Raw genomic sequence first — 27865 nt, 5'->3', positions numbered from 1 at the left:
TATTTCCCCACTGGAGCTAGAGGGAGTTAGAAGGGGAAAATCAGCAAGAGCTTGTGAAGCAGCACACGGCCCCAGTGAAATCCCAGGGAATTAATCAAATTTGGAAAAAAACTTAGCTGCCTCTCCCAGAGAAGGGGGAGAGTCTCTCCTAACACAGCAAGGAGCACAGATCTCCCTGGCAGCTTTTCATGCCTATCTGCCTGCTGCCATACTGACACAGAAAGTGGCCCATTTTCATAGGTACAATAATGAGTGAATAATCAGAATTTTTGGAGCACTTCCTTTTCCTCCATGACATTTTCTGCCTAGCTTCCTGCTTTGCCATTAGTGAGCCTGTTATAGCTGTAAGCAAGTGACTCTTTTCCAGTTCCCCTGCCTCCGTTTCAAGGCTGTCCTGGATGTTGGTCCAGGGAAAACCCAAAGGTTTCAACAGTCCTTAAGTGCCTTCTTCAGCACATACTTCTGAAGCTGATAAACGCCGTTTGCATATCACATTCTCCATCAGGTCTCGACACAAGAATAAATGTTAGTTACAGCGTGGTACATTTGTTTCCTAGCAAGACTGCAAACTAATGACTATCCGCCCCCCCATTAAAAAAAAATAATTAAAAAATCACTCCCACGGGAAGAAGGGAGATGAATTTGAACTGAAAAGCTAAGCGTTGGGCCTCGGCAGATAACAGAGGGAGGCTGCCGGCAAATCCCAGCTCTAGAGACTGCCGGTAGCAGCCCTTCAGCAAACCTCGACTGCACAGCGCACGGGGAGGCGCGGCCCCCCGCACGGCCCCCCGCAAGCAACGCACACCGGCCCTCGCAGCGCACCCGGCAGGAAAGCGGGAGCGAGTGCGGTGGCGGGGGCAGGGCTCGCTGCTCGGGGCCCGCAGCCCTCTCTAGCTCCCCGGGGATGCGCTCCCGGGCAGCCCCGCCAGCGTCGCAGCAGGTGCGGGGAGAGGGCGCAGTGCCGCCCGCCGTGGGGATGGTCCCGCGTGGGCCGTGCGGGGGTGGAAGGCGAACCCCCCCGTCCCCCGCGTGGGCCGTGCGGGGGTGGAAGGCGAACCCCCCCCGTCCCCCGCGTGGGCGCCCCGGCAGCCCCGCTCCGCCGGCCCCTCCCGCAGGGGCGCGGCGGGCCGGCTCCCGGTCGCACGTGGCGCGGCGGCTGCCCGCCCCCCGGCCCACGTGTGCCGCCGCGCCGCGCCGCGCCGGCTCCCCGCTGCAGTCCCGGTGCGGCGGGCGGGCGCTGCGGTGCCGGCGCAGCGGCATGGCGGCGGCGGCGGGCCCGGGGCGCGGCGGCGGCGGCTGGGGCCGGAGCCGGGGCGCCGTGCTGCTGCTCTTCTTCTCGCTGTCGCCGCGGCCGCCGGCCGGGGCCGCCTGGCTGCTGGGGCTGCGGCCCGAGGACACGGCGCCGGGCCGGGTGTCCCTGGAGGGCGGCGCGGTGCAGGCGGCGGAGGGGAGCCGCTTCCTCCTGCGCCTCTACTTCCAGCCACCGCCCGAGGGCAACGGGAGCCGCGGGCCGGCGGGGGAGCGGGAGCCGCGGCTGGTCTTCATCGAGGAGGCGGCGGCGGCGGGGGGCAAGGCGGCGCGGGGCCCGGCGGAGCGGTGCCGGGAGCGCAGCGCCTGGGCCTCGGACGTGGAGGTGGTGGGGCCGCTGCGCTCGGGCGGTGCGGCGGGCTCGGCGCTGGCCGAGGTGCGGGTGCGGGAGCCGCGCAAGGGCGAGGCGGCGGCGGCGCCGGGCGGGCGGCTCTTCTCGCTCTGCGCCTGGGACGGGCGGGCCTGGGCGCACCACGGGGCGGCGGGCGGCTTCCTGCTGCGGGTCCGGCCGGCCGCCCCGGCGCTGGGCGCCTGGCTGCTGCCGCTGCCCGAGGCGGGCTGGCTGCGGGCGCTGGGCGCCCTGCTGCTGCTGGGGCTGTCGGCGCTGTTCAGCGGGCTGCGCCTCTCGCTGCTCTCGCTGGACCCGCTGGAGCTCCGCGTCCTGCGCAACAGCGGCTCGGCCGCCGAGCGGGAGCAGGCGCGGCGGGTGCAGGCGGTGCGCGGCGGCGGCGGCACCTACCTGCTGTGCACGCTGCTGCTGGGGCAGGCGGGGGCCAACGCGGCGCTGGCCGGCTGGCTCTGCGCCTCGCTGCCCGGCGGGGCGGCGGCCGGCGGGCCGCGGGGAGCGCCCTGGCTGCCGGTGCTGCTGTGCGCCGCCGCCGTCTTCCTGGGCGGCGAGGTGCTGCCCTACTCCGTCTGCTCGCGGCACGGGCTGGCCATCGCCTCCCGCACCCTGTGCCTCACCCGGCTGCTGATGCTGGCCGCCTTCCCCCTCTGCTACCCGCTCAGCCGGCTGCTGGACTGGGCGCTGCGGCAGGAGCTCAGCGTCTTCTCCACGAGGGAGCGGCTGCTGGAGACGCTGCGTGCCGCCGGCCCCCACGGCGACCTGGTGCGGGAGGAGTTGGCCATGGTGCAGGGCGCGCTGGAGCTGCGCACCAAGGTGGTGGAGGACGTGCTGACGCCGCTGGCCGACTGCTTCATGCTCCGTGCCGATGCCGTGCTGGACTTCGCCACCGTCTCCGAGATCCTCCGCTCCGGCTACACCCGCATCCCCGTCTACGAGGGCGACCGGCGCGACAACATTGTCGACCTGCTCTTCGTCAAGGACCTGGCCTTCGTCGACCCCGATGACTGCACCCCCCTGCAGACTGTCACCCGCTTCTACCGCCGCCCGCTCCACTGCGTCTTCAACGACACCCGCCTCGACACGCTGCTTGAGGAGTTCAAGAAGGGTGAGGCCGCCGGGCCGCCACCCCCCGGGCTCCCCCTGCACCCCCAATGATTCTCAGGTCAGCAGCCCCCGCGGCCCACCCCGCATGGCCTCCTGGCAGGACCCAGCAGGTACTGGGGATGCTGGGGGGAGTTGGGCCCTGCACGCGCTGGTGTGGCGGTGACCCTGGTGTCACCTGGTGGATCGAGGGCCTGCGATGCTGGTCATGCCTGCGGTGTTACGGAGACTGTAAGAGCCTTCGGCCTCAGAGATTGCTGGCTCAGCGGGTGAGCCTGTCCCCCAGGGCTGATGTCTCTGCAGGGGGCTGGCAGCATGGGCATGGTGCCTGCCTCGCACCCCTGCCCAGGCAAGGTAGAGTTCGCCGCTCTGTTCTGTGCGGAGGAGTTTATGGCAGGAGATTGCATCTTGTGACTTAGCTCTCGCATTTTCAGCTTAGCAGTGAGAAGGAGGTCTAGAAAGTGTTTCTATGCAAGTGGTTTAAAGGAAGAAGAAAAGCCTAAACCCTTAGAAAGAGCTGTACTTTTTTTTGCAGCTGTGACAGTATTCATAATGCAGCAGCTGCCAGCAGCCCCAGAGATGCTGAGAGCTGTATTTCATTAACAATACCTTGAGAATACACACAGCATGTGTTTTTTTCCCCCCACTGGGAATTGTGTTTTGCTGCACGTTACTCGGTACATCACACCGTGGTGAGTGAGTCTTTAAGAAATGGCTGCAGCCGTGACATCCTGCATTATGTAATGTGGGAGGACAGCACTTGGCTCCCGGGCTGCCTGGGGCTGCTCTGCCGCAAGCAGAGCTGATCATGTGAGAAAGGACAACCTGGTCCATCCCAGATACAGAGAAAGCCTCTTTGTGAGTCATCTCCATGCTCGATTTTAGAGCTGGGGGGGGGGAGGATAGGATGTTTCTTGTGCGCCAGGAAAGTGATCATCAGATACATGCAGGTCAGCATCCTCTCTGGAGATGCACAACTGTGTCCCCACTGCCTCCCGGCATCACAGGGAGAGGAGTTGTGTGTGGCACGCAACACCTATCCTCTCTGCCCCGTAGCACGACTGGAGACTCCTAATGGTGCAAATTGGCAAATTCCTGGTTTTTATACCGAGACTGTTAGCAAAAGCATTAAAATTGCGCTCTCGGTTCAACCTTGATGAGCTGCAGTAGTTCCCCCTGCCCCCCGTGCCTCTTCTGACATAACCAGTTGTTTCTCCTCTTCCTAATTCCTTATGTGCTTCTCAGTTCCTTCTTAACTGTGGCTTGCCGCATGATACTACAACATTACCGAAGTTCACCTGAGGTCTCTGCTACCTCTCCCTTGTCTAGAGAGTTCAGTGTTACCAAAGATGTCAGATGACTTTGGCACAGTCCCCCTTGGTCAGCTTCCCCTGCACTTTATCTGATTTACTTTGATGTATTCAACTACTTCGCCCTCCAAATTTGTTCTACAGCCTGGTACCCTATGGATCAATAGACCTATAGAAATGGACTTGTGGTTGCTTAGCTCACTGCCTTTTGCTTGCCATCCTCTCTGCCCTGCTTAAACAGAGATGTTTTGTGTGTGTTGCTCCCTGAGCTGACAGGTGCGTTAACACGCCTTGCTACCTGCCCTACATTTTCACGTGCTAGTCCTCATCTCAGATGAAGATTATCCATCCTTCTTCAGCTTTGCTCCATTAAACTCTTGGCATTTTGCTTCAGGCTCTTCCTCCCTGACATGTTTGCCATCATGGCCTTCTGGGGCATTTTGCTACAGCCCCTACGTAGAGCTCTCCCTAAAACTTATTTCTGTTCCCACCTTATTTCTTCTTGCGTTTTCTAAATTACATGGCTGAAAAGCCTTGCTTTTGGTCTTAGTATCTAACTCAGCATGCTGTTTAGGAATTCCAGCTCTTCCCCCAAATATTCTTCTCCCCAGGTGTTGCTGTTCTCTTCCAATTCATCTTTCCCCTATTTTTAGGCATTTGGTCACCCCCAGCACTTGTAGATAGCCACCCCCCAGCCCAGCCCTGAACCCCTCCTAAACTCTCTCTTCCCAGTTCCAAATACAGGTTCCCATGCCAGCTCCGGCACCGAGACAGACGTTCGCTCCCAGCTGCCTCCTATTTAATTTCTAAAATAAAGATTTCCTGTTTGTAATTAAGAATCTTCATCACTGTCTCCTTTTCTGTGTCCATTTGAATTATGGGGAAGTATCGTGTCTGATCCAATCAAGGTTGCTTTCCATGGCTGAGTCTTCTGTGACACCTCCACTAATTAGAGAGTAGGCTGATTGCTTGTCAGTTCGGCAAGCGCTTAATGAAGGCATTCATCACTTCACACATCCAAGGTGCCTGCAGGACAGCAAATGCTCCCACTGATAAGGCCCGGGCTCTTTCTAGGAAATTAAAGTCTCTGGTAAGGATAGGCATTGATAACCACCTCCAGGTCCTCGAGTGACCTTGCGAGCTTTCTTTTCCTTCTCCCATGATTAACTCAACTAGGCTTTTTATCCTTTATTTCTTTTGGGTATTACAGTGTTTATACAAAATACCCATCACATTCTATAGCTTTCTTTCCTGGATAGCAATATACACTTCGGATCTGTTTCACTAATGATTAATGTTCTGCCACATCCACTATACTCATAATGTCATTTTTCTGCATAATGTATAAGTAACACAATTTCACTGCCAGAGCTCCTTGCCTTAGTACACAAACATTTGTTCTTTCTTACTGAAAATGCCAGAGGATTATTAAATACGGCACTTCGGGACTCTTGCTCACACCTCCGGCAACACTTTCCCTTTTCCATCTCTCCTCCTACTCACTGGAATCACACTGTATTACCCTTGTTTACCTGATGCATTTCTTTTCTCTCGTTGTGCTGTCCTAGCTATGAAGATTATCAGATTTTTTTCCCCCTCTCTGGTCTTGTATAGCAGGGTTTGAAGGGAAGTTTTCCTTCATTGGTTTCTAGGTGTGCTCACACCTAACCTTGTTTGAGATCAGTTCCATTAAGATACATTGATCTTTGCCTTAAATTTAATCCAGACATGAGTCACAAATCCCCTCTCCCGCAGCAGGACCCTGTGTAGATGGGATTACCCTTCCATGGACCCAGGGAAGGGCACTTCTGTAGCATCAGCTTGCCAAAACATTTACACTGTATGAAAATAATCGCATACACTTCAGTAGCACCTATGGAGCTAATGGCCCGGAGTGGTTACAGCACTCAAGAGCAGCTGTGAGCTCCTGGTTGACCCAACCTGGCCCCTGCCCCATCACGGCAGAACTGGTAAACCCTTCATATCTGCTCTTCACAAGCCTGCTGCTGCTGGCATCGTTCAATGTCTCTTTTGGCACCAGTTCCTGGAGAAAGGTGGTTAAATTGCAGGCGCTAATGGGAACTGGGAAAAACCCAGAGAAGGCTGCAAACAGCAGCAAAGGCAGGGGGGCTGGCCTGCGGGAAGATAGCTTGGACTTCAACCCACAGCCCAAAAGAGGAGAGTGGCTGCTAAAACTGGATTGAAAAACAGTGTTACAGCAGCATGAGACAGGTCCAGCTGAAGGAAGGAAATATTTGTGCTGGAAGATAGTTTTGACTTTATCTTCTCATCAAAACTCAGTGGAATGAACTCAGAAATAATGAGGCCTGGACACCGAATTTGCCATCTTTTCAGGCAAGGTAGACAGGGTCATTATAGAAGGCATGCATGGTTGTGCAGCATTTATGTAGAAGTGCTAAGTGGAGGACACTACACAAAATGTGTCCCCTCTTCTGTAGAAATAAGAGGATATGTACCAGTACAGTAACTTTGCCACCTGCAGCCTGAAAGAAGCTGAAACTACTGAAGGACTGAAAAAATTTGGAGACAATTTCTTGGCAATTTGTATGGGTACATCTCAGAGTACCTCGCTTTATTCTAGGCTCTCAGGAGGAAATACTTAATACACCAGAGAAATAACTGCACCATATTTAGCAAGCTAAAGCAATGTAGAGAGGCAGATGAGGTCCCAGTAGGATAAACTTCACCTTGGGAATATGGAGCTAGGAGGAAAGGTTTATGCATTCATTCAGTGTGAAATGCTGTGGGTGATGCAGTCTGTTTCTCCTCCATCCCTAGAAGATAACCAAAGCAGTGCATGTTGCAGCTTCAGTCCTGTGATATAACTCCTCATGGGGAGCTCTTCTGTGAGGTCCACCTCCTTGTTCTGTAGTGCCTTTGGGAAGTCATAGTCTTAGCCCATTCCTCAGTCATTTATGGATTTTGTTGACTAATTTCCTGGGGGAGTCTATATACAGCAGTGACACCTTGCAGCAAGTAATTTTCCTCTGTCAGAGGAACAGTAGAAATTTGCTCTTATGTTCATTTTCCTGCAGCAGGGCAGAGGCTGAGGTGCAACTCAAATTAGCCTTCTGTGGTTTGGCATCTTTTAAGAGTTACTAAAAGTAAATTCTCCAAAAACAAACTTCCTGGCTCAGCAGGGAAAACAGCCTGTTCTGCAGAGACAGCTCTGCCCTAGTGTCTGTCTTTGCTTTTCAAAATACTCCCCAGCCTCTATTAGACTTCTACAGATTGAATGTAGCTGGAGAAGGTGCTTACACTTGCCAGGAACCGGGGTCAGTACCATTTCAGCTGCTTTTCTTACTGTCCTTCTTCTGAGCCTGCAGTCATAGAAAGCACAAAGCATGGCTTGACATTTAAATCAGCCTTCAAGAGATTTCTGCAAGCATGATAGCCACTATCTTGGACACCTTGATGGGCTGAAGCAATGACCTCCCTAGCCAATTGTATGGACTAAGGAGCCAGTTGTTACCCAGGAACTATCCCGTACATGTGCCCTGAAGGGCAATTGCTAGGCTGAGAGTGGGTGAAGTGCTGATACACTAAAGATGGTTTCAGTGACTCATGCTGCAACTCTGCCTGAAACATTACTTTGCTTTCCCCCCAAAACTGTGCTAAATCTTACTGCGTGAACCCTCGGCTGCTTTACCCTGCCCCAGCAAGCCCAGGAGCAGGCCTGCTCCAGGGAGGTGTTCAGCAAAGCAAGAGGGGAGCCGTGTCCTTGGGGGAGAGGGCACCCAGCTGGCCATCTCCTTCTTGGGAGCTGTCAAAGGCACCTTCAAACTGAGCTGTGGGAAAGAATAAAGTGGCCTATGCTACAGACACCAATGAAAACAGTTTTGCATCAGCTCTTTAGAAGTTTTTTAGCTTCAGAAAGTCTCAGCATCCTTGTAGGCTCCCTTAGGCCCCAAGTAACATGCAAGGGGACCCCACCATTTGTGGACAGGCAGGGTCATACCCAGGAGGTCAGAACCCTGTTGTACAGCAGATGGAAGGTGAGACTCTGTGTCCCCTGTAATCTCCCCTTTACCCTCCTGATCTGTTTTGTCAATGGTAATACATCAGCTATTCCAAATATTCCATCTTTTTTCCAGTTTTCCTTAGGATTAGGAAAAGCACCAGAGCACAGTATGAGAAAGGCTTTTGTGGTCTGCTAGAGACAGATGTAAGCAGATGAAGTTCTCATCTCTGAGGAAGGTCTGGATTAGATTAGGATTTACAGTTTTTCCCTTCACATGGCTCTGATTCCCTATAGAGCTGGGTGCCCCCGCAGCCCTTCTGGTTATTTCCCCCCTGTTTAGGTGTAGATGTGCATTGCCTCTAGGTGCAGCTCCTCGGACATGTGGTTTCACCCTTGGTGCAGAATCGTGGTAACACAAGAGCACACTCAGACACATGCTTCCCGTTCAAGAAGTTCAAATCAGGGTCCCCACTTACTTCAGATGCAGGTCTGCAAGGGGGCACGGAGATGCTGGCAGCCCCTGGCCCAGAGAAGAGCTCTGGTGAGAAGCACACAGAAAACAGATTTCAATTACATCATGGTTGTTTCACAAATCAACCTTATTTACCAATTACTCTTTTTTTTTTTTTTTCCCCTTCCATTTTGTAGCTGTAAATGCTTCATGGCTTGTGCCTATACCTTTGATCTCCTAGTAACAGCTTTAGATCTTACCATAAAATTCATGAAAATAAATTTCATGCTTAGAATGCTCATCCCATGGAACGAGAGACAAGGCTAAAACATCTTTAACATTCCTCTGGCAGAGCACCTACATAAAAAAATGATAAGGAAATAGTCTGGGCTATATTTGCAGCCAACAGCACTTTCTTTCCCACAAGCAAAGGCATTTCCATGTGTTCAGACCCTGTTCTCCCACTGGGGAGGACGCTTTGAGGTGGATCTATGAGCCCAAGGTCATTTAGGTACCTATGAAAAACAAGGCTCCTAAAAATGGGAATAAAAGCTTTCAATATCTGTTCAGATGCTTGCTTCATCCGGAAGCTTTCAGTTGTTTATATTAGCTCTGTAATTTAGCATTTTGAGGCATTAACTTTCCACTGAAGCCGTTGTTTGAAAAGAGCAGATTTCATGTAGCTCATAAAGAATTTAGTACAGTTGTATCCCATGCTGAGCAGACACTTAATCACCTATAGACTTCCTGTGCGAGAGCAGTCCTGCAGAGGCCAGTGAAGCTATTCGCACAAGTAAAGTTAATTGCCCATTTGTTCTAGCATTTGCCAAACCAAGGCTTTGATTCTCAAGTGTTTCACTGTGCTTTCCTGCATCAGTGATAGCCCTGTAAAATTCACATGTGACAGCTTGCTAGTAGGGAAGCAGCTCACCCTTATAAATCATTTCATTTGAGCTATCAAGCAACGGTTACAATAGCATGGGTTTTGGAATCAGTTTTACAGATCTTAAAGCTGGTTTAGATCAAGATTGGGATTTTGTTTAAATGATTTATCTCCCTCTATTGTACTCCCACTGAGGCAGACCTGCAGGGTAACAGCTGCAGAAGAGAATGAGACCGCTCTGACATCCCCAGGTCTGTCCCTGTGCCACCTTCCCTTGGACGTTACTTCCACCTCATAAAATTGCCCAACTTCTACCCTCATCCCTGCTCCAAGAGCCACTGCTTTTTCTCTGTGCAGGTGAGCAGCAAACAGGGGGATGTTGCTGGGCCTGGCATCATCCCTAGCCCATAGGGGAGCAAGCCACAGCCAGGGCACCTACAAACCCCCACCACCCCTGCTGCCAAATTTATATGGTCTGTTAAAAAAGTGATGGGAGGAGACACAGGACCCATCTGGGTTGGGGGACAGGACTTTATAAACGATCTCATGTCCCTCAGGTGGGAGATCAGGGCAAGTCAGCCCTTCCCCAGTGGGGGCCAGCTGGGAGCAGCAGTCATTTGCACGAGCTCTGCTCTGTGAAGGGTGGGAGCAGGTTTTGGGGTGGTTTTGTCATATGGGTATCTGGCCCATGTGACTGGCCGAGTAGAGGCTAGGATCAGCTCACTCAGTGTGGGCCAGGAGCAACCACATGAATTGCAACAATTTTCCATCGCTGGGTACCTGCTCCATCTCTAATGCGGGTGTTAGCCTGGAAACCTAAACCTGGGGGTTTATAGTGTGGCTACAAGTGTTTATTTTCTGTGAAAATAAAGAACTCTTGAGCACTCTAACAGCTCTCCTGGCTCTGCCCCCAGCACAGTGAAACCGTGGGTCTCCTCCCAGGCTAATGGTGCTGGGTTATTTCTAAATAATCTCATTTGCCACTATGTGAACATGGAGCTGGAATCACATTTCTCTGACGCTGCTCTAGAGTAAATTACAGTGTCAATGTAGGTGTTTGGCCAAAAAAAGAATTGCCTCCATTACTCTCTGACTGCCTTTAAGTAGCACCTAAGCTTTTTCTAAGGGCTTGGTGGTTTTGGGTTGCATGTAAATGTCATTAACAACAAGCTTTCTGCCAAAAGAAATAACTTTTCCCCTCCCCTCGCTCACCCGAGGACTCATAGGAGACCAGATGGCCCCAGTGTTTGGGAGCGAGGTTTGGCAAAGGAGACATTTTCGAAAGTTGGACTTTGCTAAGATGAAACATAGCTGTTGCTGCTGTCTTGTGGCCAACTCCACTGCTTTTTTCTTTTTAAGTCTCAAGTCGTGTTGCTTTATTACCCACTGAACAGACAAGATGCACAAACCTGTGTATGAAAGGTGTGAAATGGCCCGGTCCAAAGAACATGCTGAATTTTCAATGCCCAAAGGCTATTGATTTGTTTTTTTAAAGAGCATCTCAGTGCTATTTGCTGCGATGTTATGTTCTTGTTTCTAATTTTGTAGGCGTGGGAGGCACTGAGCTGCTGTCTGAAATCTTGCAATAAAAGCTTGGTATGAGGAGAAGGGAATTTATTCTGTGGAAAATGCCCAAGCTTTGCTGTGAGAAATGTATAGTGCTGATCTTTGGCTGAGAAATATCATTTGCTCACCTCAGATCCAGGGCAGGATTATTTGAAGGTCGAATGGTCCCCAGCAAGTCGGGTTTGGTGGGGCTGCCAGGCTGCCCTGGATGCGCCTGTCCCTGTCCCTCCATGGGGATGAGCCAGAAGGCACCAGCGGGCGAGGAGAGAGCTGTGCAGCAGGCCCGAGCCCACCCATATTCCATCTTTATGCGTAATTACTGTTCACATCCCCTCGCCCAGAGCAGCAGACAGGTTTGTTGGGGAGGCTTTACAGGAGAAGCAGATGCAGAGGCAGCTGCATAGCAGAAGGGACCTGCCCCCCTTTTGGGTGACCACTGCTGTTCAAGGACCTCAGCTCCAAGCCTATGAGGAAAATAAGGTGTTTGCAGCTTTCCGGAGGTCCCTGCAGTGCCCACGGTACATGTTGGGTTTGTGCAGGCATTGCAAAGGGAGACCAGGGAAACGGAGCAAACAGAGATGGAAAGTTGTTTGCTGTAGTGCTGATGAAGGACATTTTTAATGTTTTAAGCAAAACTAGAGGTTCAGAACCTGTGTGTGCTGCTGAGCAGCGTAGGAGCCACAGGGCCAGTAAGAAAACCAGTGCTGTTCGTTGGCAGGTCCAAGAACACATCTGAGCTAGAAACCCAGAAGTTGTTTGTGGCTTGGAAGTTGGGTTCTGGTCAAGCTGCTGAGCAGGAGCATAAATCAGAGCAGACAATAAAGGAAGGGAGAAGTTGAACAAGTCAAAACAGCTTACAGAGAGCTGGACGTGTGAAAGCAAATAGCGATGTTTCAAGTATGCTGAAAACAAGAAGCCTGAGAACGGGACAAGTGAGGAAGCTGAGATGGTGATTGAGAAACACTGCGACTTCTGAGCAGGAGTCACCATCATTGCGGCTGAAAGAAGGTCCTGGTCCCAGTCTGCTTGTTTAAGGTAACAGAGAGGAGGTGCTGTCAGGGGCAGGGTTTGAAGAAGATGTTCAGGTGCAAGCTGATGGCTTGAAAAGTGTTTAGCCTCTGCGTCCAGATGGTTCACCCAAGAGTTCTGCAGGAGCTGGGCTGAAAGCTGCAAACAAACATACGCATTTCTGCATTAAAACCAGCTGCTGTTCCAAGGAGCTGGAGGCTTTGCCTGTATTTTAAGAAAAGCTTTAGGATCGGTCCAGACAGTGATGGATAGAAAGATGTGGGAGAGCTGTTCCTGGCAATTTGATAGGAAAGATAATTAACAACAGAATGAGAAAACACCAGGAGCATGAGGGAAACCAGTAGAGCCCAAGGACATGCTCACATTTCTGTGTTGGAGGACGCTGTCTCATTGCTCTATTAGAGTTGTCCTGTGCCAATGCAGCCAAGGGTAAGCAAGAAGCAGCTGGTATAGTGTACACTTCAGTCCTGCACAGGAGGCTGACAAAGAGCTAAACGGAGTGACTCGCAGCAGATTGCCTGGGTAAAGAAAGCAAGCGGCCCCAAAAAAGAGCCAGGCAGAGTCCTGTGACACCTAGAAATCAGCCCGGAGAGTAGCAGCCCGGTTAGGCTGGGCTGTGTGTCCAGCCCTTGTCCTTGGGTTAGTGCAGTTGGGGTGGGTTTGGGCGACAGTGGCTGCTTCTGAGGTTTGGCTGTGATCTGTGCCTCCCACTGAGTCCTGTCCACCTGCCAGCCCACCGTGCTGGGGACCCCTCTCACCAGGGGTGGGGGTCTCACTGCCGCTCTGCTCTCCCCCTGCAGGAAAGTCCCACCTGGCCATCGTACAACGGGTGAACAACGAAGGGGAAGGAGACCCATTCTACGAGGTGATGGGCATTGTCACCCTGGAGGATGTCATTGAGGAGATCATCAAGTCCGAAATCCTGGATGAGACGGATCTGTACAGTTAGTGTCCCAGAGCAGCTACTGCGGTTGCAGGACCCAGGGTGGGAGCCCGCACAGACAGACAGACATGTGGGTAGGAAACAGGCCAGAGCAAATCGTGGTCCTTCCCCAGAGCAATTCACAGTCATGGTGGGAAAGACAAGAGTGATGGAGAGATGCTGGTCAGATGTCAGAGAGTCTTGAACGCTCAAGATAGAGAAGCACCAGCATCAGCAGCCTGTGGCTGGGCAGGGCCTGACGCAGGGACACGTGCGTTGGGCATGAAGTGCCCATGGGTGGTTCCCAAGCTGCTTTCCAACTCTGGGTGATGCATCCAGCCAGGGCAACCCAGGACTTGTTCCTGAGAAAGAAGCATGTTTCACCACCCTGCTCCCTCCCCAGGGAGCTGCTCCCAAGGCTGTGACGCACAGCACGTTTTGTGCGCCCTGCTGCTCCAGCCGCTGCTCCGCAGCAGCCCGGCCATAGGGTGCAGCAAGATGTGCCTCTCTCCATACATGTGCATGTGGTACGGGGCCCTGCAGCTGCAGTGGCTTTGTGGCTGCTGCAGGCAGGCGACTGCTCTGCTCTCTGCCCTGCAGCGGACAATCGGAAGAAGGAGCGGGTGCCCCACCGGGGACGCAAGCCCCAGGACTTCTCCATCTTCAGGCTCTCGGACAGTGAGATGAAGGTGAAGATCTCCCCGCAGCTCCTCCTGGCTACACATCGGTTCATGGCAACAGGTACCCTTGCCCTTGTGCAAGCCCTGCATCTCCCTGCAGCAGCGCCAGCCCTGCAAGGCATCCCTGAGCTGTTCCTGGGTCGGGCTCCCCCCTGAGTGAACAGTTTCCACCTCCCTGGACCCCCACCCTGGGCATCCTGCTGCTCCACCATCATGGGTCTGCGTTTGGCTCCCCTCTGTGCAGCGGGGTACTGAGGCTGAGGCCGTGCAGCTCAGAGGACGAGGGGTTCCCGGCAGCCCTGGCCCCACTGAGCGAGTGTGTGTTGCCTCTCCTCTAGAAGTGGAGCCTTTCAAGTCCCCCTACCTTTCCGAGAAGATCCTGCTGCGGCTCCTGAAACACCCCAACGTCATCCAGGAGCTCAAGTACGACCGAAAGAACAAGAAGGCAGTGGAGCATTACCTCTACCAGCGCAACCGCCCCGTTGACTACTTCGTCCTCATTCTGCAGGTGCCGGGGCAGAGGCGAGCGGAGGGTGGCAGGGGGTGGCCTGTCTCTCCTCGCTGCCTTGCTCTGGGCTTCTTCTGCCAGCGGAGATGCCCATCTCTTTGTACAGGGCAGCGGGGTTCTCTGCAGCTCTGGGTGGGTTGGTGACCAGGAGTGCGGGGTGCCTGTCAGAGCAGGTTTTCCTTCTCCTCTCAGGGGAAGGTGGAGGTGGAGGTTGGCAAGGAAGGACTGCGGTTTGAAAATGGGGCATTCACCTACTATGGTGTCCCTGCCATCATGGCTGTCGTCTCCTCGGGTAAGAGCTCTGTGGGCTCCCTCCGGCCCAGCCTTTGCTTCGGCAGCCTCCATGGGGGCTAAGCTCGCTGGTAGCCAGGAGAATGGGCTGGCCGTGGGGTAGGCAGGAGCCCTTCCTCTGCGATTCATACACCTCCAACTCTCATTTCAGATAACGATGTGCGGAAAGTGGGCAGCCTGGCTGGATCCTCCTTCCTACGTAAGTATTTTGGAACAGGCTGGGGCTCTAAAACCTCTCCTCCACAGCACCAGCCAGCTGGAGGAGGGATGGGTTTGCACCCTGCAAAGAGCAGCTCGGGCTCTGCACCAAGGTCACCCCCTTTCAAAAAGCTCAGTGGAGAAACAACATGCTGAGAGGCTGATGTAGCAAAGTCCCCGCAGAGGGACTTTGGGGTCCCTTTGAGGTCCCTTTGAGGTTTCAGCCACGCGCTGGATCCCTGCGGGTGGATCCCCGCATGGCTGGCGCTGCAAGGGGCACTGCCCACGGGCGGCAGCGTGCCCACGTGGATGGGAGCAGTAAACCCTGCGACTTCTGGTGTGGTGCATCCAGGTCTTAGTGGTGCACCTAGGTCTGGACCTGTTTGCGTTCCCAAGGCTCGGAGCATCAGCTGAACGTGGGTCCCACGCCGGGGGAATGGGGGTGCTTGGGAATTGCAGAGATGGGTCAATTTACCTGTGAGCCATTTGCATGTGGTGGTGGGGGAAATTAGCCGAGTTAAAAGTAGACACCCCAGCCCCAGTAAATTCCCTGCCTGCAGAGCTGATAGGTTAACAAGCAGATCCCCTGCTTGCAGTACTTCAAAGGGAGCTCTAATTAGGGGAGACTGTGAGCCCCCCCTTCTTTGCTGATCACCCCTGCAAATGTTTAATCCCTGGTGGCTTGGGAGCAGGTGGAGGTGCTGCCCACCCCCAGTCCAGCACATCCCTCATCCCAAACCCCAGATGTTGCAGCTGGATCTGCAGTGCTGATGGTAAGCTGCAGATGCTCTGGGTGCCTAATCAAAACAAGAACCCACTAAGTTCAACCTTTAGGGATGTGTAGGAGGGATGTCATTGCAAGAACAGGGGGAGTCCCTCGGGCAGGTGACTGTCACTCCCGTGGGTCCCAGTCTGCGTGCAGCTCCAGGGTTCACCTATTTCTTGCTGCTTGCTTTGCTTCCATTCAGAAGGCTGGCTCGTGGACTGCTGGATTAACTCCTTAGTGTGCATTCCTGCTCCCCCGTGCGTCCACAATCAGTTTGGACAGAGGAAATCAATGAAGCGGCCAATTTCCCCCGGGATGTTGCTGTATGGCCCGATGCCCCTGTGCCCTCAGTGACCGTCCCCAGTGCCCCACCAGGACTCAGGCAGTGAGTGCTGCCCACAGGTGATGGGGCAGGCAGGGCATGGGCCGTGGCAGGAGCTCGCTCAGGGCTCCTTTGCTCCCCGTGCTCACATGTGATGCTGTGCCACGAGATGTTTTCTGCCATCCAGCCACCCCTGCCTGCCGCGGGACGTGTGCGGTGTCGCACCCCTGGCCAGCCAAGGAGGCAGGGTGGGAGGCAGAGGCCGCAGGGTATTCCCCTTGTTGGGCTGGTGTCCTCCTTCCTCCCTGAAGCAAAGCTCAGCAGAAATGAGTGTGAGTAGCGTGTCACAGCAGAGAATTCAGACATTAACCCTTGAGCATTTAACAATTTGTTATTAATTAACCGCTGTTATGCAACCTTTTTATCTCCAGGCAATCCTTGGCATTGGTGGCCGGGGCAGGGGTGCGGTGGCAGAGACCCAGCACGGCCAACCCCACTACGGGAGGGTCAGGCAGTGAGAGCAGGGAGCGAGCGCTAGTGGTTATCAACTCGTCCTTTGCTCTCGGCTGGACAAGGTTGTTCTGGGCAGTGCTTCATGCTGGTGCCTTTGCCTGGAGTTTTATTTGCAGAGGTTTTGATCCAGGGGAGGACAAGGAACAGGAATTACTGGGAAAGGAGCAGGGAGATCAGAAGGAGGGGGCTGCAGGGCAAATTTCCTGGGTGCTTTACCTTAAAAAAAAATTTAAAAACATTAATCATATAGGCAGCGGACAGTTCCTAGAGCATTGCAGCCATGCTGTGGGCACAGTGGCTGCAGGGAGGGCAGCGTGCCCCAGGCAGGAGGGCCGGCAGCTGGGGAAGCGTGGCTGTGGCTGGAGGAGAGGGCTGGCAGCCAGCGGGCTCACGTCTCCCGCTGCTTTCAAGGTGGGTGCTGCCAGCAGTGAGAGCAAAGATGAGGCACTGGGAGGCGTTAACGAATGCATCGCTCATGCTGTGTGTTGGTATCTCCATGCTCCCCCACGGAGTCCTGCATCCCTGTGGCATGGCCCAGAGATGATGCCGTGGTGGGCAGCAGGGCAGCTCCCTGCAGGCAGCGAGTCACAGGGAGGGGAAATGCCTGCCCTTGAAATTGTCACTGCTGCTGTAACCAATAAAACATGGAAAGTGAATGGGTGGTGATTTGCCCTCTCTGTGGCAATGGGTCAGGCAGCCCCAGACGCGGGGTCTTGGCTTCTTGCAGTTCCCACAGGAAGCAGCTCCTGGTGGGTGGCTCTTCTCAGCATTGCCCCAAGTCTGTTGAGACCCAGGGCCCTGTGGGGAGTTGCAGGCAGCCCAGCACGAATGCCTTTGCTTTGCATCATGCTGAGGGGCTCCTGCCAGCCCCTGCCTGCAGCTGCAGGGCTGTGTGGAGGCAGTGGCTGTTCAGAGCACATTGCCTCTCTGGCACCTGCCTGCACACACAGAAGCATCCCAGATGCCAAGCACAGTGACTTGGTTTAGCTTCAGCCCATCTCCCAGGTGGCACAAGCTGACCACAAAGTCCCCTCTCCTGGCAGCGGCTGGCGAAGGGCTGGAGCAGGGTGCCAGCACTCAGCCGGCGGGAGGAGGATGCTTTCTGCCCATACCGTGGCTCTAGGGAGATGTGTGGCTGTGCAGACAGGCCTGGCAGGAGCTGGTCCCCGCCAGCCTCACCTCCGCTTACCTCGTCACAGAGCAGCCTGTTGATTTACAGCATTCAAGTCTGTGTCCCTGCCAATGTCCTTGTTGCTGGGACTGGCAAGCACCTCCCCAGACCAGAAGCAGGAGGGTGTAAGAGGGGTGGGAAGGGATGCTGGAGGCAGTGGTGGGAGCCCAGCCCAGGGCTGCTGGCACACAATTCTTTTTCTCATTCTTCTTCTTGGTCTGTCCCCCACCCTCACCTCCATCCCTCGCCTTCCCCCATCCCCTCCTTCCTTCCCCCTCCCTCTCTCTGCAGTGCCTGTCTCAGTGTCCCGTACCTTCGCCTTCAGCAGAGGGGACTCCCTGGCTGGCTCTCCAGGTAACGGGGCATGGCTTTGGGCAGGGACCTCCGCATGTGCCAGGCTCTTTCCAGCTCCCTGTGCATCGGCATGCACCCTGCATGCTGGGCAGTGCCAGGAGAGAAGCACCCACGGCACCCCACGCCAGGCAGCCCCTCACTGGTTGGAGCATGGGTGGCAGATGGAGAACAGCAGCCTGGTCCCTGCCGCAGCCTCCCCAGTAAGATACAAACCCCAGAAAGAATGGGATGGGGACAAGGGGGAGCCATGGACTGCTTGGGCTTTCTTTGGTGTGCAGCTTCTGTAATTTCCTGCACTCAGTGCTTGGGTTTTCTTGCTACTTGCTGCTGCTGACGACGGTTACCTGCAGCCCTGCATGCACGCTGCCCTGCTTCCCTTGCTTTCTGGCAATCCGGGTAATAGAAGGGCATTTTAGCAGTAGAGCAAAGTCAGCAAGATGTTGACGTCACCTGTGCAAGGAACAAACTGCCTTTGTTCCCTAATAAAACACTGACCAGACAAAATTCATCACACCGCGTGTCAGAGGCCATCAGTCAACGTGAGTGATGGGCTAGCTTGCTGTGGCAGCCTCTGCTCCTGTTCTGTCAGAGTCAGGGTGGACAGGAGTGTGCCCTTGAGGCAGGTTAAGTAAACCCCCATGGGCTGCCAGCTGCAACCAGGAGAATTTGTGCCAAATGCTGTGCAGAAGGCCTGCTTTAGCAGGAGAGCTATCAGTTGGTGTGACAGGCAAGCGACAGGCAGCAGCCCTAACCTCTGCTGCTGGCGCCAGGTCGGATGCCTGCCCGGTCCCTTTGGTTTGTGCATGGCTGGCATGGCGCAGAGCCTCTGCCGCCAGTGTGCACCAAGGAGGACCCCACCGCAGGTCCCCATAGGGCCCCCGCCAGCCCCGGTGTGCGTGGGGCATGGCTGCTGGAGGTGACCGGTCCACCCCAGCTCTGTGCTGGCACGGGGGATGCGAGCGGCACCACAGGTGAGAGTGAGTGAGTGCCTCTCTCTACGTCCCCTCCTGCAGTGAACAGGTCACCGTCACGGTGCAGTGGGCTCAACCGCTCCGAGTCCCCCAACCGGGAGCACAACGACTACGGGGGCAGCACCACGCAGCTCCACAGCAGCAGCAACAACATCTACACACCCGACTACTCCGTGCACATCCTCTGCGATGTGCAGTTTGTCAAGGTACCGGCTGGGCTGGCAGGGACTGTCCCACCCCTGCCCAGGCACCTTCTTGCCCTGCTGTGCCCCAGGAGCCTGGTGGGTGCCAGCAGGCACTGGGTGGGGGGGCTCTTGCATTCCTGCTGCCCAAGGGTTTGGTGCCACCAAGTCCCCAGGAGGTCCTGGTGGGGCTCAGTGCCCACTGAGCTGGGCACGTGTCTGTGTGCCCAGGTCACCCGGCAGCAGTACCACAACGCGCTGGTGGCCAGCCGCATGGACAGCTCACCCCAGTCCCCCGACATGGAGGCCTTCGACAGGGATTCAACCAAGGCTTCGACCATGCGGGGAACCCCACAGACACCCAAGGAAGATGCCACCACCCTCCTGAATGAGAGGAACAGTGTCATGTGTGAGTCACCCAGCAGCATCCCTTCCCTGCCATGGGCAAATGCTGCATGTCCCCTGGGGGGGCCGTGCTGGGGCCCGCTGGCATGATGGGCACGCCACCACTGAGATGCAGTTGCACATGGCCTGGGGTACGTGGGCATTTGCACGCACACACCTCTCGACACTGCTCTGTGCCTGCACATGCACACAGGTGCAAGTGTGCAAGCACATGAATCCCCGTTCCCCATGCCCTCGTGCTACCTGGGGGGGTCCCTGGCACTGGGACCTGCTGCTGCAGCAGGCGTCCCCCTGTGTCCTACCCCAGGGCACAGCGCCTGCCCGCCCTGCCGCCATGCCTGCCCTGTGTCCCCACAGGCAGCTGCTCTGAGGGGCTGCGCAGTCCCAGCGAGTCGGTGTTCCTGCGCATGGAGGGCATCCCCTTCATCCAGGAGGAGCTGGCTGACAACGAGGAGAACAGCAAGCGGCAGAGTGAGTCTGGCTGGGGGACACACACATGACCCTGGGGACAGAAGGGGCTGCGGTGCCCTGGGTCGCTGCAGCCAGACTGCCCTTTTGCAGACATTGAGTGCTGCGGCACCGTCCTGGAGGCAGAGTCCCTGGGCAGAGAGGCCGGGGCCAGCTCATCGCCAAGCAGCTCCGAGGAGACGCTGGGCAGGAGGCTGCTGAGATCCCTCAGTGAGTGACTGACCCGGGGAGGGAGCACCCAGGGGAGAGCTCTGCCCCAGCACCCCGCTGCCCAGGTCAGCTGCTCCCCAGCCCTGTCCTGGGGACGCCCTGCATGGGCCGACATTGAGCAGGGGGGCAGCCCCGTTCCCCGGCAGTACCCCAGCAGCAGGCAAAACCGCACCTAGGGCTAGCTCAGGCAGAGCCAGCTGCCTGGTCCTGGCCCGACCCACGCACCCCTGCCCTGAGCACCCTTGGCCCCCAGCACCCAGCCCTAGGCACCCTTGCTGCTGCAGGTGGGCGCAAGCAGCGGCCGTCGCTGGAGGGTGAGAAGACGCCAGAGGAGAGCTCCAATCTCGCCCCGTTAATCACCTGAGCAGCAGCGTGGCCGGAGCACAGTGCTGGAGGCCCACGCAGACTGGAGGTAGGAACCTGCCTCTCGGTGCAATACTCCTTCCCCAGCAAATGGGAGGTTGCTCGATTTTAATAGTGTAAAATCAAGTTTCAAGCAGCAAAGACAACTGATGTGGTTTGGAGCCCGTGCAGGCACACATGTCGCTGGGGGCTGGAGCAGGGTCAAGGGATGCAGCAGCAGAGTCCAACCATCCTTGGGGCAGGAATGGATGTCGGAGACAGAGTGAGACCCTGACTCGTGTTTTCACAGCCAGAAGTGTATGTCTGCACCAATATCCCCGAGCCTAGCTAGGAAAGGTGCTGCAGGTTTGAGCAGCAGGAAGTCAGGGAGGGCAAGCTCTGGCCACCTGCACCAGGCTGTGATTGTGTCTTCCAGGTCTGCAGCATGGGGGTCTCTGGCCACAAGGCTCATGTTCAACAGCAGCAGGTCTGCACTCGCTCGCTGCCTGCCCGCCTGCCTGCCCGCTCGTGCTGCCCTTCCCTGCAGGACTTGTGCAGAGCCCCATCCCCAGGCGAGAAAGGATGTGCCCCCAGCGGGGCTGAACCACCCAGGCGGCCTGGACAAGCTAGCTGGAGTCCAAGGGCCCTTGCCCACCTGCTCCCTGGTAGCATCCATTCTTAAGGAAGAGGTGGAAAAAGGAAAGGTGGAGAAGTGTCTGGCATGGCATCCCTGCGGGCAGAGCAGGGAGGGGCAGCCCAACCCAGACCTGCCCTTAACATCATTTACCATCCCCATCCCAGCGAGGCCTGGAGCCCCTCGGTGCTGGGTGCTGCACAGACGTCGTCTCCGCCATAAGGAGAACGTGCTATTTGGGGGGTGCCACACGCAGCTCAGGGCCCCAGCACACGTTTGTGCCGTGCCTAGCGACATGCACACTTACAGCGCCTTGCGCACGCTGACCATTGACACAGCCCGGCACTCCCAAACCCCTGCTAGGCACAGGGCAGGGAGCCCAGCTCACCACCGAGCACAGCCCCCCCTCCCTGGACTGCATTGAACCATCCTCCTCTCCGTGCATGGCTGCCTGTGCAAGGGAGGCTCGCGCCGAGCCTTCAGGTTGGTACAGACCAGTCAGAAGCTTTTGTAGAGGCTGAACGCAACAGGGATATTAACATTAAAAGTGATTTCTCCCTGAGCGATGCCCTGTCTGTGTCAATGGATGTAGGGAAAGACGTGCTAACCTCTCTCACCACGCTAGGCTGCCCTCATATCCATGGCCAGAGGTGGCTGGAGTAACAGGACTCAGCATCGCTGAAGGGAGCAGGTAGAGGACCAGGTCAGCAAGTGCTTCCCAATTTCTCCCTGTGAACCTGGGCTCTCTGTCACTCTTGCTGCCAGGAAAGCACTCAGCAGTGCTGAGTTACACTGTAGCAGTGTAGACAAGGACTGGAGAAGAACAGGAATTCATACCATGCTGTTGCAAACACAATAGTGGGATACACATGCTGGAGTAGAGCCTGACAGATAACACCACAAATCTCATAGTCCACCAATGCTGATAAAACTTCAGCTGGAATAACTGCCTCCCTGTCTGGGCACTGCCCTTCTAAGGAAACACACAGCAATTGAAAGGAGGCCAGAGGAAAGCAAGGGCTGGAAAACAACCTACCCCAAAGGCTGAAGGAAACGGGGTCACTTAATCTTAACTGGTGAAGGATGTGAAGGGAAGAGAGGAAGTTTTCAAATACATAAAAAGCTGTTGCAAAGAGGAAAGGAATAATCTGTTCTCTGTTGCCATGGTAAATGGGATAATGGGTAATGAGCTTGCACTACAGCAAGGGAGAAATTTAGGTCACTCGTTAGGAAAAACAAGGCTGGTAAGGCTATCAAAGCACTGGTACAGATCACATGTGGGGTGGGCCAGGCTCCACACCTAGAGGTCTGTAAGGACAGAATTGTAGGCAGATGTCAGAAATAACAAAAGGGGAGTTGGTTCCTTCAACTTCTTCTCCTGAGACCTCCCCTAGAAGTCATCCTTTAACCACTGCCCCATCATACCATCTGTGGATGGACACCAAGAGGAGAAAAAGCTCCCCACCTGCACAGAGGAAAGACTGCCTCTGGATCACTCACTTATGCAACACAAACACTAATACAAAAAGGACAAACGAGACCCCATGCACTGTCCCTCTGCAAACACAGCAAGGGAACAAGGCACCATTTTCACCTTCAGTAAGCTGCAGCACAAGCAAAATCCATCAGGGCAGCAGTGACTATCACTAACTGATCCAAGGAATGGGTCTGTTCCCCTTTCTTCACCAAGATCTTGGCAGGAGGCTGCTCTATCAAGGTGGTACTATCAGCTCACAAACAGATCTGCAAACAGTGACTGCAGAAGCAGATGGTCCCAGCGCTTTTTCAGTACCAGAAACACAGGCTGTTGCTGGCAGGCCCTGCTGAAGCCAGGGGGAGTAGGTGGCAGTTCACCAGGGCCCCGCTGAGAAGGAACAGAAAAGATAGACTTTTTGACACATTAGCAGCAGGCCAGGAGCTCTGGGCCAGGGAGGGATGACCAGATGGATGGGTAACACACAACCATCCAGAAAGCAAGCACATACAGATGGACAGGACAGGCTGGACAGCACAGAGCACAGGGGCAGAAAGAGGAACACAAGATGGACATGGAACTGGTCAGCTTCACAGAGTCACAAGGAGCTCTCAACTACACTCTCCCACTAGGACTGTGCCCCATTAGGAGCAACCATGATCATCAGAGATGCAACACACCACGAGGGAGAAAGAGAAAGCCTTGAAACAAACTAAGAGCCAATGGACAAACCATGATGCTGAGGCTTTAACCTCAGCCTGGGAAGAAGCTAGCACAGCCTGAAGGCACAACATCACACAACGCAGGGGTAGTGTTCAGAGATGGAGGTTTAATTTTCTGTCAGCAACACAAAGAAGCAATTATCACAATTACAAATGTTTGCTCGCATAAGGCTCAGAACTGGGTGAAGGAAAGCCAGCAACAGCTTTGCCCCTCCCCAAAATACTACCGAGTGACATTAGTTCACAAGCTGTACGAGATCCCAACTGATTGGGCTGTTATCCCACAGCGCATTGCACTGGCACCGGACTTCGCCTAGATCAAACTGATCAGGTACGTGGAGTTGATTTGGATGTGCTAAAGATGCAGGTCTAAGTGCCTGAAGACCAGGCTGCTGTCAGTCAAACAAGAGCCAAGGCAGCTCATGCTGCCTCCACCCTCCCGGGGGCACTGGCTTACCATATTACAAAGGGTATTTCAAAAAGGTCCAAAAGATGATTATCCCTGATTGAGCTACTGCTCCCATCTTTATTAAACCCCAAGAGGTGTGGGACAAGGCAAGCCATGAGCAGGAAAAGACACGGACTACACACTACAGCTTTGGTGACTTCATGTAAGTTTGGTTGTTCATGTGCTTCATTGGATTTTTGTGACAGCTTCATGGATGGACTTGGCCACATAGTCCAGGTTCTTGGTAGTCAGGCCACACATGTTGATGCGCCCACTAGCCATCAGGTAGATGTGTTTTTCCTTGATCATGTACTCCACCTGCTTAGCTGGGGAAACAATTGGACATCAGGTCAGAGCAGTGACCCCACAGCTCAGAAAAACCCAAAGAGCCAGTCAGGGCTGCTTGAATCTTTCACAACAAGCAGAAAACTTCCAGCACTGGCCAGTAAAATGCTGCCTGATGCTTCATCCCTGCCTAGCCCCAGAGGCAGTGATACCAGGACTCCAGTGAGGTCCCCAAGAGATTCCTGCCTGGACTGCTTCAGCCCAGTTCACCCCCAGCAAAACTGTCCTCACCCAAGCCTCCCTTCACCAGGCCACTTGGTACTTACGGTTCAACCCTGTGAAGCTAAACATGCCAATCTGCTCTGTGATGTGGTTCCAGGTGCCCGGGGTCCCAAGGGACTCCAGGCGAGACCGGAGCTCTGACCGCATGAGCAAGACCCGATCTGCCATCGTCTTCACATTGTCCTTCCTGCAGCAGGCAGGAAGCAGAGCATGAGGACAGGCACCTGTCTGGTTTAGAGCCGTCTGGCCAAGCCTGGCACTCAGGGAGACAGCTTTCCCCGCTTTCCCTTTCCCACCAGCCCTGGCGACACGTACCACTCAGCAAAGAGCTGTGGGGAAGTAAGTGTAGTTGCCACAATGCGCGCTCCCTGGGAGGGAGGGTTGGACCAAGTGGTGCGCACAATCTTCTCCATCTGGGAAAGCACACGCTGCACATTGTCCGCATCCTTCCCCACCACAGTCAGGTTCCCCACACGTTCATCTGTGGAAAAGCCAAGAGACGTGAGCCATTGGTCCCACACATCACGGCAAAGCAGAGCTCTCCCAACCCCCAGCATGCCAGCCCCATCTGTCTGGGTATGATGCTACTGGGCCAGCTTACTGCCAGACACTCACTGTAGAGCCCAAAGTTCTTGGAAAACGACTGTGCACAGAAGAGCTCAAAGCCCTCGGAGACAAAGTATCGCACAGCCCAGGCATCCTTGTCCAGGCTGCCAGAGGCAAAACCTTGGTACGCCGAGTCGAAGAACGGAAACAGGAACCGGCGCTGCAAGGAGGAACAGTGTTAGAGGGAAACCCCTTCCCCACAACCTTCACTTTACCCCCCCACTGTCCCCGTAGGAGGGAAAAATGACCATTGAGCTTCCGGGTGAATACAAAGAAAACATGGTCCAGCAACACCAGACTGGGATATCTTCTTTCTACTGGGGTAAAGGAATAGGAAGACTAAAGTCAAGAAAAGGTCAAATTCAAGAGAAAACTGCATTTGAGGACACAGGCACAAGAGATGCACCACCTTATATCCTACTATGCAGCACCTGTGAAAAGCAGGCACCCATGGAGAATCTTTCCAGCATGAGAAACCTCACTGCAGCCCATGCCACAGAATTTGAAAGCAAGAACTTGGAAGCACGAGCAGAACTGGGATGCTTCTGTCCTCTGAGCACATACAACCAGCATCCTGTCAGCCTCTCCCTTCACCACCTGCCCCGTGGAACTCTTCCAGCTCCTGCCACATCTCATGCCATTCCCTACAGCCCATCTCCAGCTGGCTCAAGAGCTATCTGTCCCCTCAGCGCTGCTTTAGCCCCAGCAGCAGCCCATACCTTCATAACAGCAGCAATTTGCTTCCACTGGTCGGGAGTAGGGTCTGTGCCCGTTGGGTTGTGTGCACAGGCATGGAGGATGAAAATGGAGAACTCGGGGGCTTTCTGAGGAGAGAGGTGGTCTTGGTCACACACACAGATGAGACTGGGTACCCACAGCAGAGGGAGAGGCCCCGAGCTGCTCTGGGCACCGTCAGTCTCTTTCACAGAGATTCACTTCCAAGCACAGCACGCAAGAGCCCAGCCAGCTGCTGACAGCACAGCACCAAGCTCAGCCCATCCCATGCCAGTCTTACTGACCTCCATGTCATCCAGCAGCCCCTGGAGATCCAGACCCCTCTTGGCAGCATCCCAGTAGTGGTAGGTTCTAATATCTTTAAAGCCAGCATCCACAAACACAGAGTTGTGGTTCTCTGAGGAAAGAAATCACTTTTCAGAAAAGCAGGCCCCACCTCCAGCAAGCCACCTGCTCCAGTCCCAGCGTCTCCCTAAACATCACCAAAATATGCGATGGAGACACTTGCACTCCCTTTCCCCACAAGAGGAAGGCCCCTCTCTCGCTACCCAGGCCCCTGCACTGCAAGCAGCTCAGCTGTGCCTCCCTCGCCTGCTGACCCACAGGGCTCCCTGCAAGGAGGCGGCAGCACTGACAACAGCACTCACCCCAGGACGGAGCGGAGATGTAGACCGGGGTTGCTGTGTTGTTGTTTCCATTGTACCACCGCCTCAGAAACTCCGCGCCGATACGCAGAGCGCCTGTCCCGCCCAAGGACTGAACGCTTCCAATCTGCAACAGAGAGAGTTGCCAGCAGGGTCCACGCAGGTCAACCTCGCTATCGGTGCACAGAGAACAGAGGCGCTTGCAAGAGTGAGACAGGATCCCAGACGTGCTTCCTGGGGTCACCCCAGCCATCCCCTTCCAGTGGTCTGCAACCTCCTTCAGCACTCAGGCCCATCCCGACATCTTCTACAGTTATAAATAGACTCCAGTTATTTCTGTTACTTTTTGGCACAGAGCAGATTCCCAGCTAGTAGCTTATTTCAGGGAACGTGGTCTATTATCTGACCTCAGTTTCCCGTGGGGCAACCGTTAAAAGATGAAGGAAAACCCAAATTCCAATCACAGCCCACGTTTGGTCTTTCCCAAAATCTACGACTACTTGCACAAATGGCCTCGCGTACACGGGTTCATCAAGTCACCTACAAACAGTAAAGACCGCGTCAGAAAAAAATCCCCAAATCCTGCCAAAACGCTGTTACTCCACACATTTGCGCTCTTTTGCTCAGTCTGCTAGAAAGACGCCCTGGGGATCCCAGCGGCTCTGCCAGCACGGAGCAGTCTCGCTCCCTGTCCACCACCTACCCGGTTCTCCTTGATGGCGGGGCTGTCATCACCCAGGGCGATCCGGGAGGCGTTGGCCCGGAACTCGGGCAGGCCCAGGATGGGCAGGTACTCGTGGTTCAGGCTGTTGTCGTTGGCGATCATCTGCTCCACCTTCTTCACCACCGGCAGGACCCATGGCTGCCCCTCGTCCGTGCGGTAGGCTGCGAGGAGAGGGAGAGCCGTCCTTTCTACGCCCGGGGGGACGCTTGGCCTCCCCGTCCCCAGAGGGGCCTGCCCGGGGCGCCGACACCCGAGGACGGCGGGCAGGGCAGCACGGGGCCGCCCCCGCGACCTTGACGCGCGCCGGTGACCCGCTGCCTGCGTCCCCCGCCCCGCCTCGCCGCGGCCCGGTGACCTTTCGAGCCCGGGGCCCGCCGCTGCCGCCCAGCCCGCTCCGGCAGGTGCCGGGGCCGCCGCAAGGGCTCCGGCCGGCCTACCCCGCGGGGAGGAGCCCCGCCGGACCGACGGAGGCCGCGGACTCACCGCCCACGCCCAGGTTGACCTTCCGCGCGTCCCCGTCCTCCCGGAAATCCGCGGTGAGCTTGAAAACGGCGACAGGCGGGGCGCGGGGGACGGCGGTGAAGATGGAGGCGGCCATGGCGCCGCAACCCCCTCCGTTCCGGTCCGTTACGGGCGGCGCGCGGCGCCTGGAGGAGACGCTCACCTTCACCGGCGGGGCGGGGCCACCCCACGCCGCCGCCAATCAGCGGGCCGCCGGGGGCCCCGCCCCCGCCGCCAGCCAGCGGCGGCCCTGCAGCCCCCGGGCGGAGCGCGGGCAGCCAATCGCGGCGGGGACGGCGGCCGGCGGCGGTCGCCGCGCCCGGTGACGCGAGCGGCGCGGGGACGCAGGCGCTGCCCATTGGCGGCCGGCGCCCCCCGCCCCCTCCTCTTCGCGCGCGGCCTGGGCGGGCGGCGCGCGGCGGGGCCGCCCCGGGTGCAGCCCGGCGAGTGGCCGGGCCGGGCGTCCGGCCTGGGGGTGCCGGCGGCCCCGGGGCCGCGGCGCAGGGGTGCGGAGCCGTCACAGGGACGCGA

The 27865-nt window shown here is 55.9% G+C and overlaps 2 protein-coding genes across 2 annotated transcripts; one reads left to right on the top strand and one right to left on the bottom strand.

Annotated features, from left to right (window-relative positions):
• Positions 1–1258: 1258 nt before the first annotated feature.
• CNNM1 (cyclin and CBS domain divalent metal cation transport mediator 1) lies at positions 1259–20301 on the top strand. The gene is made up of 12 exons (XM_072871466.1): positions 1259–2759; positions 12777–12920; positions 13499–13639; positions 13917–14086; positions 14279–14378; positions 14529–14576; positions 17639–17701; positions 18715–18878; positions 19086–19263; positions 19617–19730; positions 19821–19937; positions 20222–20301. The coding sequence occupies exons 1-12, from the start codon at positions 1259–1261 to the stop codon at positions 20299–20301; spliced, it is 2820 nt and encodes a 939-aa protein (XP_072727567.1).
• Positions 20302–23196: 2895 nt separating this feature from the next.
• On the bottom strand, positions 23197–27605 carry GOT1 (glutamic-oxaloacetic transaminase 1). Its single transcript, XM_072869809.1, has 9 exons — positions 27317–27605; positions 26813–26994; positions 26113–26236; positions 25750–25862; positions 25450–25554; positions 24740–24890; positions 24440–24605; positions 24169–24311; positions 23197–23883 (listed from the first exon to the last, which is right to left on the bottom strand). The coding sequence occupies exons 1-9, from the start codon at positions 27429–27431 to the stop codon at positions 23744–23746; spliced, it is 1239 nt and encodes a 412-aa protein (XP_072725910.1). The 5' UTR covers positions 27432–27605; the 3' UTR covers positions 23197–23743.
• Between the last annotated feature and the right edge of the window lie 260 nt (positions 27606–27865).

Source organism: Ciconia boyciana, chromosome 8 (assembly GCF_034638445.1).
Source record: "Ciconia boyciana chromosome 8, ASM3463844v1, whole genome shotgun sequence".
Classification (NCBI taxonomy): domain Eukaryota; kingdom Metazoa; phylum Chordata; class Aves; order Ciconiiformes; family Ciconiidae; genus Ciconia; species Ciconia boyciana.
The sequence above is the reverse complement of the archived record's forward strand: the minus strand, read 5'-3'. Positions and strand labels throughout refer to the sequence as shown.

Bases quoted from the DNA above. Each gene is read 5' to 3' on its own strand.
- CNNM1 (XM_072871466.1), top strand. From the start codon at position 1,259: ATGGCGGCGGCGGCGGGCCCGGGGCGCGGCGGCGGCGGCTGGGGCCGG. The intron at 14,087-14,278 runs GTGCCGGGGCAG...TTCTCCTCTCAG, and splicing joins ACTTCGTCCTCATTCTGCAG to GGGAAGGTGGAGGTGGAGGT. The intron at 14,379-14,528 runs GTAAGAGCTCTG...CTCTCATTTCAG, and splicing joins CATGGCTGTCGTCTCCTCGG to ATAACGATGTGCGGAAAGTG.
- GOT1 (XM_072869809.1), bottom strand. From the start codon at position 27,431: ATGGCCGCCTCCATCTTCACCGCCGTCCCCCGCGCCCCGCCTGTCGCC. The intron at 26,237-26,812 runs GTAGGTGGTGGA...TCTCTGTTGCAG, and splicing joins CCGCCATCAAGGAGAACCGG to ATTGGAAGCGTTCAGTCCTT. The intron at 24,312-24,439 runs GTACGTGTCGCC...TGCCTGCTGCAG, and splicing joins CCACAGCTCTTTGCTGAGTG to GAAGGACAATGTGAAGACGA.